The sequence below is a fragment of the Chelonoidis abingdonii genome, chromosome 4, assembly GCF_003597395.2.
Source record: "Chelonoidis abingdonii isolate Lonesome George chromosome 4, CheloAbing_2.0, whole genome shotgun sequence".
Taxonomy (NCBI): domain Eukaryota; kingdom Metazoa; phylum Chordata; order Testudines; family Testudinidae; genus Chelonoidis; species Chelonoidis abingdonii.
Window position 1 is genome coordinate 130,358,810 of NC_133772.1, and position 16,579 is coordinate 130,375,388.

General features: G+C 41.5%; 1 protein-coding gene across 4 annotated transcripts in view; it reads left to right on the forward strand.

Annotated features, from left to right (window-relative positions):
* WDR25 (WD repeat domain 25) overlaps positions 1–16,579 on the forward strand; it is a 133,029-nt gene that overhangs the window by 2,341 nt on the left and 114,109 nt on the right. For all 4 annotated transcript variants that reach the window (XM_032763489.2, XM_075065684.1, XM_032763487.2 and 1 more), the window contains exon 2: positions 4,519–5,243. In XM_032763489.2, coding sequence (XP_032619380.1) covers positions 4,581–5,243 — 663 coding nt within the window. In that variant the 5' untranslated portion in view covers positions 4,519–4,580. The remainder of the gene's footprint in view (positions 1–4,518; positions 5,244–16,579) is intronic.

A 16,579-nucleotide genomic window follows, 5' to 3' on the forward strand; every position in this document is an offset into this window, starting at 1 on the left:
AGTTGAGTTTGGCCCTGTCTTATCTGGTTTTGTTGTTGTTTATGAAATAGTCCCACTGTTTTATACTATGATAAACTTCAGATAAAGACATGAGTTGCCCTCTAGAGGGAAGATTTAATGTTTTTTATACTTAGCTCTATGCTGTTTTTTTAAAGTTCTGTTAAATATTTAGGTCACTCTCCTGCAAATGGATTTGGAAGAATCAACATATAGTTCTGGATAGAGCCTTGTTTGCTTTAGTGGGACCCTGCTCAGGAGTAAGGGTTTGTGCTTGAGGATCCTATTGTAAAATAGAAGCACAACCTACAATGTAAATCTCTTGTTGCTTGGAATAAAATGTGCATATTAGAGACTTGTTCTATTTATACCAGAGGTTTTCAGACTGCTAGGTGTGTTCCCCTAGAGAGGAACAGAGGAATGTTCAGCAGTGACACCAGATGGGGCTCCCCCCTCTCACCTCAGTAGGCCACTCAGTCTGTGGGTCAGTGTCAACATTTGCAGCAGCTGCGCTGATTTCCACTCCCAGCACCCTCCACACCCAGTGCTGGCTCCACTTTCAGAGATGGTTGCACGCGCCTTCCCCCACTCAGAAAACTGAGAGGGAAGGGGCAGGTATTATGTCTATTTTTATTTGGCTTGGGGGAGTGCAACCAAAAATTGTAACTCGGGGGACAGGGAGGGAACTCAGTTCAAGAAGTTTGAAAACTGCCGATTTATACTAAGTTCTGAATCCTGAAAACATTAGTCCTGTGAGTAACTTTATGCATCTAAGTAGTCCCCTTGAATTCTAACGGACTACTTACATGCATAAGTGTTTGCAGAACTGGGATATAAGGTACTGATTCTGCAGATACTTAGGTTTGTGCTTAACTCTACTATGAGTAGTTCCATTTCCACACTCTTTTCAATATGACTTTGCAGAGTAATGAAGTTAAGCACGTGTGTAAGTGTTTGCAGGATAAGGGCCTAAGGTTGCAAGGAACATGAACCATATGTTTAAATATATGTGAAGTGCTATGCATATCCGTGGTGTCAATACACAGATAGATTATTATCAAGGTTAAGTTTTTGTCACAGTTATTTTTAGTAAAAGTCTCAGACAAGTTGCAGGCAATGAACAAAAATTAATGGAAGCCCATGACATGTCTAAGAATTTTCCTAAGAATAAGGGGAGTGGGTTTGACTGCAGGGGGTGCGGGGTGGGAAGGAGGAGACAATAGCACCGGGGCCCCGACTGGTTGTGGTGGCGGTGGCTAACAGTTCTGGGGCTCCTTCTACCGGTGGCTGGCAGCGGCCCCTGCCGTGGGACATGAGGCTGAAGCAGAAAATGTCATGAAGGTCTCTGAAAGTCACAGATTCCATGACTTCTATACCTCTGTGACAAAATTTTGTCCTTAATTATTCTGGATAAAATGTCATCATTCATACTAGATGTAAGTGTCTAAAAGAAACTTTTTATTTCAAACTACAGTCTTCATGGCTGATGATATCAGGGAGATTCCCAAACATGAGCCATTCTTTTTAGGTGACAGATCTGAGGAACTGTCCCAGATTGAGGTATGATTAGAGGAGGTTTTGGAACGAATTGATAAACTAAATAGCAATAAGTCACCATAACCAGATGGTATTCACCCAAGAGTTCTGAAGGAGCTCAAATCTGAAATTGCAGAACTACTAACTGTAGTCTGGTATCAGAGGGGTAGCCGTATTATTCTGGATCTGTAAAAGCAGCAAAGATTCCTGTGGCACCTTATAGACTAACAGACATATTAGAGCATGAGCTTTCGTGGGGGAATACCCACCTCGTCAGATAACTGTAGTCTGTAACTTATCATTTAAATCAGCTTCTATACCAGATGACTGGAGGATAGATAATGTGATGTCAATTTTAAAAAAGGGCTCCCGAGGTAATCCTGGCAATTCCAGGCCTGTGAACCTGATTTCAGTACCAGGCAAACTGGTTGAAACTATAATAAAGAACAAAATTGTCAGACGCACAGATGAACATAATTTATTGGAGAAGAATCAACATGGTTTTAGTAAAGGGAAATCATGCCTCACCAATCTACTAGAATCCTTTGAGGGGGTAAACAAGCATTTGGACAAAGGGGATCCAGTGAATATAGTGTACTTGGCTTAAGAGCCTTTGGTGAGGGACTTTGTCAAAGGCTTTCTGAAAATTAAAGTAAGCTGCCATGGGATAGGAGGGAAGGTGCTCTCATGGATTGGTAACTGGTTAAAAGATAGGAGACAAAGAGTGGGTATAAATGATCAGTTTTCAGAATGGAGAGAGGTAAATAGTGGAGTCCCCCAGGGGTCTCTTCTGGGACCAGTCCTATTCAATGTTTTCATAAATGATCTGGAAAAAGAGGCAAACAGTGAGGTGGCAAAATTTGTAGATGATAAAAAGTTACTCAAGATAGTTAAGACTAGGCAGACTGCAAAGAGCTACAAAAGGATCTCAAAACTAGGTGACTGGGCAACAAAATGGCAGATGAAATTTAATGTTGATAAATGGAAAGTAATGCACATTGGAAAGCATAATTGCAACTATACACATAAAATAATTAGCTGTTACCACTCAAGAAAGAGATCTCAGAGTCATTGTGGATAATTCTCTGAAAACATCCACTCAATGTGTAGCGGCAGTAAAAAAAAAAAAAAAAAAAAAGTGAACAGAATACTGGGAATAATCAAGAAAGGGATTGATAATAGTCTAGAAAATATCATATTGTCTCTGTCTAAATCCATGGTATGCCCACATCTTGAATACTGTGTGCAGATGTGGTTGCCTATCTCAAAAAAGATATACATCTCTACCCTGCTATAATGCAGCCTGATATAACGTGGGTTCACATATAGCATGGTAGCAGCGGGGCTCCGGCAGTGCTTTAAAGGGTCTGGGGCTCTGGCTGCTGTGAGGAGCCTCGGGCCCTTTAAATTACCACTGGAGCCCTGCTGCTGCTACACCGGGGTTGTGGCAGTGGGGCTCCGCCGGTGATTTAAATGGCCTGGGCTCCCTTCAGCAGCCGGACCCCGGAGCTCTTTAAATGACCCCTGGAGCCCTGCCACTGCTACCCCTGCGGTGGGAGCCCCAGGCTCTTTAAATCACTGCTGCAGCCCTGCCACCGCTACCCTGATGTAACGGCGTTTCATCTATAACGTGGTAGGGATTTTTGGCTCCCCACGTTTGCATTATGTTGGGGTGGAAGTGTATTGGACTTGGAAAAGGTTCAGAAAAGGGCAAGAAAAATGATTAGGGGCATGGAGCGGCTTCTGTATGAGGAGAGATTAATAAGACTGGGACTTTTCAGCTTGGAAAAGAGAAGGCTGATGGGAGATATGATTGAGATCTATAAAATCATGACTGGTGTAGAGAAAGTAGATAAGGAAGTACTGTTTACTCCTCATAACACAAGAACTAGACCTCACCAAATGAAATTAGGAGGCAGCAGGTTTAAAACAAATAAAAGGAAGTATTCCTTCACGCAACGCACAGTGAACCTGTGGATCTCCTTGCCAGAGGATGTTGTGAAGTCCAAGACCATAAGAGTTAAAAAAAGAACTAGATAAATTTATGGAGGATAGGTTCTCAATGGCTATTAGCCAGCATGGGCAGGGATGTGTCCCTAGCCTCTGTTTTCCAGAAGCTGGGAATGGGCGAGGGGATGGATCACTTGATGATTCCCTATTCTATCCATTCCCTCTGGGGCACCTGGCACTGGGCACTGTCAGAAGATAGGATACTGGGCTAAATGGACCTTTGGTCTGACCCCATAGGGCTGTTCTTATGACACAAATTACAATTATTTTTTTCAAATGGGCACTAGATAATAGCATCACAAGTATCTTGAGCCATACATACTTCTATTTTCTAGAGATATCAACATGCTCAGTGATTTCATTATGACTTAACTAAGCTTCTTATGTAAAATTGAAGATGATGCTGAATTTACAATGTGGGTGTGGTTAGATTTACAGATTGCATTTTAAACCCATTCTGTGATCCATTTAGTAATTCTGTGGCTGCTTCTTTTTTCTTCAATCACTTGGGCCACATTCATGCTCTTTTACAGTACCAATGTGGCAGAAGAAAGACTCTGTGATATTGGCTCCATTTGTAGTTGATCTTCTGCATAAAGTTACACATCCCCAAGCTACAGGATAATTCTTCTTATCGTGTCAGGCTAGACCTGGTGGCAGGTCAGGTTAAAAGTGTGCTATCATAATTGCACGGGTAAGTCTGTGCTTTCTTTGTTGTAATCCTTTGCATCAGTTTTGCGGAATGCAGCTTATCTATGCAAAATGTAACTAACGTTTATAAAGTGCTAAGAGATCCTGAGATGAAAGATGCTGTAGAAGTGCAAGTATAGGCGTGTTGTATTAAAGATTAAATTGTGTGGGTAAATATGCACACAAATGCATATTTATATTTGCAAAACATAGTTCTTAAGTGATTAGAACCTCAAATATTTTATAGTGAAATGTCTTCTGAATTATTGATTCCTTTAATTGCAGATATTCATCATTTTGGAGGATTTCAGCACAGAGATTATTGCACTTCGCCATATCTGACCAGGATGAATTCATCATTGGTTGCTTATGATGATTCAGATTCTGACACAGAGACTGGAAAGGCTGAAAATCTCAATCTTTCTAGCAGAGAAACCAGACTTGCAAGTTCTGCTGTGAATCCTATTCAGTTTTTTGCACCCGGTGGATTAGGCACAAAATCTACATACAAAATGCAGACTGTTGAGAATACTGCCAGTACTGGCACAAACATTATTTGTGAAGGTACTCCTGCATATAAGGTACAGGCTAATAACAGGGATTTGGCAGCTGTTTACCCCTGGAAAGAATATTCTAACCAGGCTGAAACACTTTCTGGAAATGGAAGTTTCTCTCAGAAGAGAGTACATCAGGACAAGGTTATTACCATAAAGGGAATTAGACCATATATCCCTAGAAGACTTCGACAAGAAAAAACTTCTAAAATATATGAAAAAAAAGAATCTGAAGAACAGAGAGAGAGTTGTGCAATACCAGGAGAGCAAATTTCCACAGAGGTTTCTGAACTTATTAAGCCATATTTAGGGTCTAAGTACAAATCAACTGAAATCCCAAGGAACTTGGTGTTTCAGATGTCCAAACACAGTGGTCCAGTTAATAAAGTCCAGTGGTGTCCTGTACAAGGATGGAGCCATATGCTTCTTTCCACTTCCATGGATAAAACTTTCAAGGTAATGTACTTACATGGTGGAATGGTTTGTGTTATATATCACTCTCTTTAAATAGTAAAACAGATGGGAATGGTTATTACCTGCTGAAAGCCTCCCTCAGCCTTTTTAGTCTGCCTGTATTTGCTAATTGATCCCATATGTGTAGTACCTACTAAGACCTTGATCAGATCCTTTGCAGGACGAGAGCCTGTTGGAGACCCCCATATGGCAAGCCTTCTCAGCACCCAATCCCATTTTTTCTAGTGGGTAATTAAGGATTGCAGGGAGGTTGTGGAATCTCCATCATTGGAGGTTTTTAAGAGCAGGTTAGACAATCACCTGTCAGGGATGGTCTAGAGAATATTTAGTCCTACCTTGAGGGCAAGGTACTGGACTAGAAAACCTCTGAAAGGTCTCTTCCAGTCCTATGATTCTATGAGTCTATGATTTGTCCCTTTGCTTATTATATACCAAAATAAAAGCTTGTGGAGATGATTTAGAATTCAGATTTCTAAATCAATTAAGCTATTGAATATAAACTATTTTAAAGGTCTATAGACTATCATTATGGTGCTTGTAGGACTTCTATAAATTCTAATACACTTAATAAGAACAGTGCTTCTATATTAGACACACAATCATTTTTGTTTTTAATTGAAGAAGCCAGATACACAGCAGTCTGCCTGTAGCTCTTGGTATGAAGTAAGGAACAGATTTTGTATGAATTCTATTACTCTGGTTTGATTTTTTGAAATTTTTTATTGTAATTTTCAATATATATATCCGTGGTAAAAGAATACATCTAAATCCTCAAGTATATTAATGAAGGACTGTTGCCAGAAGCTGGGAATGGGCGAAAGGGGATGGATCACTTGATGTTTGTTTACCTGTTCTGTTCGTTCCCTCTGAAGCACTTGCGCCACTGTTAGAAGATAATCGACCTTTAGTCTGACCCAGTATTTCTGTTCTTATGACTGTGTATTCTAGAGAATATCGAAAAGAGATTAAAAAAAATACTGGGGTGGATATAAGTTTTTTTTTTTTTAAAAAAATTCTTACATGTTTCAGGAAGGAAATGTTGTTTAATGATTAGAAAGGACTTGGAGTTGGATTCCTTACATGTAAGTTGCTTGTTCCTACTAGTTGGGAGGGAAAAAAATAGGTGACCCCGACTTTTGTTTTAAACTCTGTATTTTAAACTCACAGTCTCACGTGAAAGTCGCTTAAATGTTGTAAGTCTGAGTTTACTAGTCTATAAAATGAGAATAAAAATTCTCCCCCATCTCATGAGGGTGTTGTGAGGCTTTGAGATTTGTAAAGCTCTTTGAAAACCTCACATAAAATAGGATACGGAAGTACATATTATTACTGGGGGGGATTTTCAGCTAGATCACTGTATTTTCAGCAATTAATTATTTGTATTGTTTTCATTGTTTGCATTGAGCTATCACCCAAAGACCCTAGTCTGGATGGGACTCCCATCATACTAGCAGTACAAACAAATCGGAAGAGACTGTCTTTGCTCTGAAGAGCATTCAGCATAAGGCTTTGATCCTCCAAACTTCTCCGTTTGGTTGAACCCCAGTACCCAAACGGAGTCACACTGACTTTAGTTGGGCGACACATGGTGTCAGGGGTCAGCCCATGCAGAATTATTTGCGAGATCATGGTTCAAGTTTCCACTCCTGCGGTTGGATGTGCATGGACAGACCATTAGATTGGCTATATGACCGTTAAGTGGGGAACATGACTGTTTACAAATAATATAAACACATAGGATGGAGAGAAAGTATTTAGTATGGCACAGTGGGGTACAAGTGAGAGAAATTAGATAAAATAAAGAAGGAAATATTTTAGGTTTACTATCAGAGTATAATCAAGAAAGAGGACAGCTTTTTAGTTAAAATATCATCTGGGAGTGTACTGGTGCAGCAAAAAGCATTAGAAATGAAAAAGCAAAATATAACAAAAGGAAAAAGGGAGAAATAACAATCAATTGAAATTAGAAGTTAGGAAGGCAGAAAATTGACCATTGAAATTAAGAAGCAAAACATCCATGGCAGGCAAGGGTTTCGGACAATAAGGAGGTTGTGTATATTAGGAACAAAACAAATCTTAGCAATTTTATAAGCCCATTAGTAGTTGGAGGTGGTAAAATTATTAATAATGATGCATAAAAGGCTGAGATGTTGAATAAATATTTCTGTTCTGTATTTGGAAAGGAGCAGAATGATGTACTTGTATCATATGAGGATGTGACATTAGTAGCTGAGGAGATGTTAGACAACATCTGCTAGAGATAAACATTTTTCAGTCAGCATGCTCATATAACTTGCATCCAAGAGTCCAAAAAGAATTTGCTGAGATTTCTGGCTCTCTGATGTTCATTTTTAATAGATTTTGCAATACTGGGGAAATTCCAGAAGACTGGAGGAGTACTAATGTTGTGCCAATATTAAAAAAGAGCAAGCCAGATGACCCAGATAACTGTAGTCCTGTTAACCTGACAGCATTCCCTGGCAAAATAATGGAAGAGCTGAGATGGGATTCAGTTGATAAAGAATTAAATGATAGGAACAGAGCCATCCCTTGGGTAGGGAAAATCAGGGCAACTGCTCCGGGCCCCGTGGCTGGTGCGATTGGCCGGTGCAGTTGGTCTCAGAAGACACAGGTGTGGGAACTAGGGGTGCGGGGGGTGCTGCAACACCCCTGGGCTCCTAGCTGCCGACATTGCATACCCGGGGTCTCAGCTCGGGGGGGGGGGGGAGAGGGAGACGGGGTAAGTGGGCTGGTTTTCAGTACCCCCACTATTAAAAATGTCTGAGCGCCACTGCTGGAAGACGAATCCATCACTTCCTCAGGGTCCGCCATCTTGTTGGCAGTTAGTGGAGACGGTGCCTGGCTCGGCTGTCTGCATTTCAGTGCGGTGAATCCCCTGGCTGGAGCCCTGAGGCGCCATGGTTAACAATGGCCCTGCAGTAGGTGCCAGCAACTGCCAGCAGCAGCAGGCAGCCCAGCACCAGGCTGGATCCATCCCACCACCCCAGCCGCCGATGCAGAGCTGGGCCCCCAAGCCGGTGGGGGCTGATTTGTCCCGGGTCCTGCAACTCCCTAGGGACAGCCCTGGATAGGAATATAATTGATGCCAGTCAACTTGATTTTGTGGAAAATAGGTCTTGTCAAACAAACATCATTAAATTCTTTGAGATTACCTTTATTAATCTAATTTTGTAACTGCACTCTACAGTTAAACTTTTCTAAGGCATTTTGTTTAGTTCTGTACTACACTGTGATTAAAAAATTAGCATTATAAAATACCAGTTGAGCACACATTAAACTGACTAACTGATAGATCTCAAAGAGTAATTGTCAATGGGAAATCACTGAATGGGGGTTGTCTAATGGGGGTCTGAAGAGACTGGCAGTAGGCCCAGTGCTATTCAATGTTTTTCATCAATTATCTGAAAGTAAGTACAAAATAACTGCTGATAAAATTTGTGGATGATGCAAAGATTGGTGGAGTGGTTAATGGTGAGGACAGGGCAGTCATACAGAACAGTTTAGATGGCTTGGTAAGCTTGGATGCATTCAGATAAAATCCGTTTAAGTACGTCCAAATACAAAGTCATACATCGTGGAACAAGGCATGCAGTTCGTTCCTATGGGATGGGGGACTATATCCTGAAAAGCAGAGACTCTGAAAAGGTTTTATTGTTCTAGGGGATGAGTAACTCAGCGTGAGTTCCAGTGTCATGCTGTAAGTAAAAGGGCTAATGTGATCCTTGGATGTATAAACAGGAGAGTAAGGGTCTAGTTCTCATGTCCACATTTTAAAAGGATGATGAAAAATTGGAGAGTGGTCAGAAAATAGCCTGTGGCAGGGCCGGCTTGCTCCTGCCTCTGCTAAAGTCCACAGACACCTCAAAGACCTTTTTGCTGGCAAAACACCCAGTGCAGTTTATTTACAGTATTAGTTTCCTCTACCCTTATACCCTACATAGCCCCACCCTACTGGCGAAAGAGCCCTCTACTCCTGAGGCAAGCAGAGAAGAGCAGTCTCTCTCTTTCTGCTTCCTCTTCTTCCCACTTCCTTCCTGTGAATTTGTATAATCTGCCTAATGGCCTAATTAGTAGCTTAGTTCTCCTTAGCCCATCGGTTAGCCCAGCTCTTTTTAATGAGATCTGTTCTGGAGTATGTAATTAGAGTTGCAGTGAGCAGAGTCCTGACTCAGCTGCTGTTGCCCAGCCCTCTGTCACAGAGCCCCAAAATGATTTGAGAGCTGGAGAAAATGCCTAACACTGAGAGATTTTAAGAGCTCATTCTGTTTAATTGATCAAAAGAAACGTGAGAGGTGACTTGATTCCAGTGCATATAAACCATCTTCTTCCTCTTTTCCTATTGTCTGAGATTGGGCTGTTGTGTGGGCATCTTCAACTGTCTAAGATAGCACTGAAGTCCACCTCCTTATTATCTCCTTTGATGCAATCCATCCATAGCTTCCTTGGCTTTCCTGTGTGTCTCTTTCCTACTAACCTCTCTTGCCACGCTATCCTCACCAGCTTTCTCTTCGTTCATCTTCTGTATGTGCACAAACCAGCGAAGTCACACTTCCTGGATTTTGTCGGCCACATCATGGACTTTGTCTTCCATCCTAATGCTTTAATTTAGACATCTTTCTTTTTGTGTAACTCCTTTTAGAGTGCAAAGACATTGCATCTTGAACACCCGTAGGCGTTGAACCTGTCAGCTCTTTATGACCCATGCTTCCATATCATACAGCATTGTGGCACGCTTCATTATGTTATACAGATGGGATTTCATTCTCAGTGACTTACACTTATCATGAATGACACCTGAGATGATATTCCACATTCTTTCAGTGCTCCCCAGTCTGGAATTCATCTCACATTTAAGGTCACTGTCGTCTGTAAGCCAGCTGTCAAGGTATTTAAACTGGTCATTCTGGTTTAGTTGCACTCCATTAATCTCTGTTTCCAGTTTCCCTGTGGCACCTCTACTGATCCTCATGATCTCAGTCTTAGTCATGCTCGTTTGCATCCCATACCTGCTTAGCTGGTTTTACCACGGGTTTACTGTTTCCCCTAGGTCTTCTTTTGGGGATACCCTTTTTGCTATGTCATCTGCATATAGTAGCTCCCCACCTTTTCTCATTGGTATCTTCCTGTATGGTAAATTGCAGCGGACTGAAGGCCAATCCCTGATGCAGTCCAACTTTCACTTCAGAGGGCTTGTCATTCCAAAACATGTTCGGAACACTGTTTTAGGCAATCATAGAATATCAGGGTTGGAAGGGACCTCAGGAGGTCATCTAGTCCAGCCCCATGCTCAAAGCAGGACCAATCCCCAAATGGCCCCCTCAAGAATTGAACTCAGAACCCTGGGTTTAGCAGGCCAGTGCTCAAACTACTGAGCTATCTGTATAGTGCATTCACCAGAGTTATTAAATCCTCAGAAAATCCATGTTTCCTTAGCACTGATGTGAGCATCCTTCTAGCCTCTTTATTTTATACCTTTTCTAGGTCTATAAAGGCTCCCACATATCCTGTTACTCTAGCTGCTTCTGTATCACTTGCCAAATTACACACATGGCATCTTTGGTTCTTCATCCTTTCCTAATTTCAAAGTATTCTCGTTCGAGGAGTGGTTCCACCATTCTCCTAATCTGAACATCCATGATGCATTCCAGTATCTTCATCCCATGGAATAATAACTTTATCACTGGATAGTTTCCACATTCATGGATGCTTCCCTCCTTATATATTGAGACCAAGATAGACTTGCACCAATATTCGGGGATTCTTTTGTCTTGCTATACAGTTTTAACTATTCTGCCCCTCAATTTTATACCTCTCTTGTTCAAGACTTCCACCACTTCCCCTATCACTTCATCAGGACTTTGTGCTTTACTATTCTTCATTTTCTTATACTGTTTCTCACTTCCTTCTCTGTTATGGCAGACTCGAACACCACATTAGGATCACATGTTGGCAACTCTGCCCACTGGGTTTTTGCCTCATTTAAGAGACTCTGAAAGTATTGTTTCCTCCTCTCCTTCACTTGTTCAGAGATTGATAGCTTCCCCATGTCATCATTCACAAATGATGTTGCAATACCAACCTCCTTCCCTATGCATCTTATTTTTTGCTGTGCTGTAGATCTTTTTGCCAGCCAGCTGTAGGTGGTTCACAAACTCAGTGTACAGGTCATCTAAGGCATTCTCTTTTGCCTTCATCACTGCCCATTTGGCAGCTCGCTTTGCATTCTTTCTTTGCACTCAGATTAATTTCTTGTTCTTTAGGTGCCATTTCTTGTTTTGGATTGCTACCTGCACTTCATCAGTCCACCACTACTACCCTCTCTCCTTTGGTTTTCCCCGTCTGCATTGTCCATAAACTTTTTCTGCAGCCGCAATCCACGTTATTTTGAGGTAGTTCCACTTCTCTTCAGTCGATGCCAGATCTGTTTCCAGGTACTTATCCTCTACTACTTGCACACACTTCTTTGCTACACTTCCCCTTGACTTCTCATACTTTTAATCTTGTTTCTTTTGAGCTTAATTCCCTCCTTGTCCAATGCTCTACCACAATCTTTGCCACAAGAGGCTTTTGTTGTGGTGCTACCATCTCCTTAGTTATCAGTTAGTTATCACTTTACAGTCCATAATTTGAGTCAACTGAGATTTCTTTGCCAACATCATGTCAATCTGGCTTTTGTTTCAGCCAGTAATGTATGTGATCCGATGACTTATATCCTCTTTTGAAAGCATGTATTGACTACCATCCATTGGTGTGCAATACAAGTCTAGTAGTGCTTTCTTTTCCTCATTTATGGGGCTGAGGTTGAAATTTCCAAAGCACATTCCTTATCCCTCAGGATTTTGCCTGTGTGTGCATTCATATCGCTCAGCACTAGCAACAGCTCCCTTGACGCTGCTGTGTCTGATGGTGCCTGCAAGTCTTGGTAGAAACTCTCTGTCTTTTCTTTGTCATGTCCTTATTGAGATGCATACACAAAAAGAGCATTCTGTTGGAGTTGTGTAGCCATCAGTCTGTCAGTTCTCTAAAAACATCAGTCACTACCTACCTCAGTTCTCCTCTTACTTCCACCCCAACTCCATTATCCCCATTTTGTCACCTACATAGAAGAGGTTATAATCTAAGCTCAACTCTTTTGCTGCATTCCTTGGCCATCATGTTTCCTATAGGCACAGAACATCTGTACCTCTTCTTACTATCATATCAGCTACTTCCTTTACAAGTCAAACTGGGTATGTTTGATGGTGTTACATTTATAATATGGGGTAGTTCTGGCTGTTCAGGTCACTGCTTTTCATCTGTTTTTTTGCTCTGACCATTAGGCCCCCTGATCACTATCCCCCTAAGAATAGCTCAGACTCTGGCCACCAGAAATCCTATTGGCCTGGGGCTGCCAGGCTTGAGGTGTGCAAGCTTCTAGCATGATGCTGAGATGCCCTCCCATCAGGGCCGGCTCCAGGCACCAGCTTACCAAGCAGGTGCTTGAGGCGGCAACTCCGGAGCGTGGTGGCACTTTAAGGTATTCAGCGGCAATTCGGCGGAGGGTTCCTCTCTCCCGCTCGGAGCGAAGGACCTCCCGCTGAATTACCGCAGATTGCGATCGTGGCTTTTTTTTTTTTTTTTTGGCTGCTTGGGGCGGCAAAACCCCTGGAGCCGGTCCTGCCTCCTATCATTAGCAGTAGTCCCTAAAAAGTACAGTGATTGAGAAGCATACATTCCAGTCTTACCCTCACCACCTTTTACAACCAGTATTTACTACGGCCCTTTAACAGCTCTCCCAAAATATGAAACTGCTTGGACCAACATAGTTACCTTGTGCCAAAAAAGGTATAGTGTATCACTTGGTATTGCTAACATACACCACAGTGAGAGGGCCTTTCTCCAGTTGAACTAAATACATGCCCGCTCTCTTCCCATATTGTAGTGGTAGATTTGGTGGACCGTCAACAGGTGGTACTGGTATTGTGGCTGCCCAATATCAGGCTTCGTTTGACCCAGAGATGGAAGTTTGAAATCAGAGTTTTCCTTTTCCTGGATGGGCTGGCTTCCTGGACTGAAGAGCTCCAATTGCCCTGAGCTGTCTGGTTATTTTTAAAAGGTGCCAGATACTTGCCTTTCACACACCTATTTTTGGTTTAAAAACCAAAACCAAAATCAAAAACCTACACCTCTGCTGCATGAAGGATATTTTGTTGGGAACTTTCATGGGGAGAAAATCCTGTGTACTGAGGGCTTTTCATTTTAGCAGAGAAAGGCATAACAAAAACCAGCAGCAGGAAGCTGAAGTCAGATAAATTTATGTCAGAAACTAGGCACAGGTTTTTTTGTTTTGTTTTTTAAACTGAGGGTGATTTGTTCCGATGGTGACCCTACCAGGGGAATTGGTGGATTTTCCTCTCTTGATGTCATCCAGTCTTGATCTGAAGACTTTCTGGAAGTTATGCTTTAGTTCAGGGGTAGGCAACCTATGGCATGCATGCCGAAAATGGCACACAAGCTAATTTTCAATGGCACTCACACTACCTGGGTCCTGGCCACCATTTTAAAAACCTTATTTGCTTTATATACAACAATAGTTTAGTTATATATCATAGACTTATTTTCCATGGCTAATTTGTATGATTCTTATGGTTGAGATTCCCGTGTCCAATTGAAGATTTGCGCAGTATCCAGTTACATTCAGTGCTTATTAATAATTTTCTACCACTGAAACATATACTAGAACAGTACAGATGTAATATTTCTTACAATATTTTTGGAGAAATTCTGGATTGCAAAATAAATCTGAAATAAATGTAAATGCTTCACAATGCTTTGACTGTTCTGTTTTCATAAAGACAAAACAATTGGTGAATAACTCAAAAGATTCAACGCTAAGGGCAATGAAACAAGAAACACTTCATTTCAAAATAGTTTTATAATTGATCTTTGAGTTTCTGAATTTTTTAATATTTTTTGTTGTTTTTAATTCTAGTTTTTTAAAAACACACTGATATGAAACTATCAGTTTGGCCCCCAGCTATTGTGGCCTGTTATAACAGTGATTTCTTTTCCCTTTGTAGGAAGTCTGTCTCACTGTATTGATTATAAACCATTGCTCACAAGAACCTTATCATTAAAGCACTTTAGATGTTTACTGTAAATCATAGATTATTAGGGTTGGAAGGGACCTCAGAAGATCATCTAGTCCAACCCCCTGCTCAAAGCAGGACCAATCCCCAACTGGCTCCCTCAAGGATTGAACTCGCAACCCTGGGTTTAGCAGGCCAATGCTCAAACCACTGAGTTATCGCTCCCCCTGATGACTTTGCCAAGAATTATAAGGTTCTGGTGTAGGACTCCGCACAGTGCCGTGCCTCTCATTTCTCTGCTAATTTCTCCAGACTGGTAGTTGAATAGTTCATGTTTAGTTTAGTGAATGTGATGTCTTGTTTTTACTATCACTAAGGAAATTGAATATCTTCCCACAAGAGGGACTGTCGCTTTCGTATGATTCACATTAGAAATTGCTGCCTTGTATTAATCTTGCAATTATTTAACTGGTCGTAATGATCAGTGCAAATGGCACTTCACCAGTAGGTGATGCTGTATCTGTAATTTAGCAAAACAGGACAATCTTAAACTATTATGTTGTTGTCTTTGGGAGAGAGGAGATGATCTACAAGGAATTTAAGTCCTGCCTGTGTGTGCTGGAGTTACTTTCAGTGTTCCAATAAATCTTTCAGAGACTGTGCCGCCACATACTTTGAGGAGATGTCATATGCTTTCAGAAAATAAAATACTAATCTCCAGCTGGTGTTTCTGCCTGTGGGCCTTTCAGGTCAATCTGTGTGAACTCCCAGGGCTTACTAGGATGGAGCATTTCCTCTAAAGGAGTTCTGCCTCTCTTTTCTGGTGCTTTATAGGTAAGTCAGGAAAGTACCTAGTCCTTAACATCTGCAGCCATGCCCAACCAAAAAAAATCTCTTGGGTACCCCAGGTGGCCTGTTGCTTGGTTATCATGAAGACTCTTCAGTTCTTGCCAGATATCTTTACAAGACCAGTCTACGTGTACTCTCACTGCCCTCATCTGGCTGAAAACATCTGTAACTGGATTTTTGGTTTCAAGGTTTATGATACTCTATGAATCTGTCTTCCTGGGCTTCCTTCCAGATTGTGCTTTGTAAAGAGAACTGCAGGGCACTGTGGTCTGTGCATTCTGTACCTAGTAAATATGGACAATAGGCCCTTAGGGCCTCCACAGTATCCAAATGCTCCAGTTTTGCAGCTGAATACTTGGTTTCCTTCTCATTCAATTTGTGACTTCCAGAAGCTACTGGTCTGTGCCTGCTGAGCTCATCAGTTTGTTCAAGTGCAAATCCAGTTTTTGCATCTTTTGAGACATAACAGGTTACTATGAATAGACAGGGTGGATCTGAGAATTTAAGCACAGTATGGTTTAGAAGTCCTTCCTTCAGTGACTCAAAAGCTTTTGGGGGTTTCCCTGTCAGGACAAAGTCACTCTTAGCTGGTGTAATGATGCTACAAGCTCTGTGAAATTTGGGACAAATTTCGTGTAGACTCCATAGAGGCTTACAAACTGCAGTATCTCCTCCAGGTTTGTAGGAGCCCTCCAACCCTTTATAACGTTCAGTTTCTGGAGTTGGGGCTCTAACTCATCATTACCGATTGTATGTCCAATGAAGGTAATGTGAATCTTAAATTGACATGTGCTTCCTGTAGGTTTAAACCTTAACTCCTTAAAAACCTTTAGAATCTTTTCCATTCCTACCAGATTTTTCTTCAATGTTTTTTGGAAACAAATGAAGTAGTCTAAGTAAAGTAAATCATCCATAGGGTGTCATCAAGACAGTTTTTCCATTGCTCTTCAGGAGTCTCTTTAAGATAGTATCCAGATACCAAATGGAAACCATAAAATATTTTGCACATGACATTTCATCTGGAGTGTGAGTTCAAGTTAGCTACCATCTGTGAATTAAATCTCCTGTAGTCAGATTGTGTCAGCGAGAGGGTTTTGGCTTCTTTGACATAAGCTGAAGTTCCAGGAAGGAGAATTATTGTGCTGGTATGGGTTATCTCCATCAAATACTGGGAAGACCATCTTTGGACATTTTCTGGCTAACCTGATAAGGAAAGCTTTAAACTAGGTCTTATGGGGGATAGTGACAAAAATCCAGCCAATGCGCATCCAGGCTTAAGTAATGAAGACAAGGGGAAGGGGCTAAATTCTGGAGAAGGGACTGAAAATGACTGTTGAGAAGGATCTGGGAGTTGTAGTGGATCACAACCTCAACATGAGT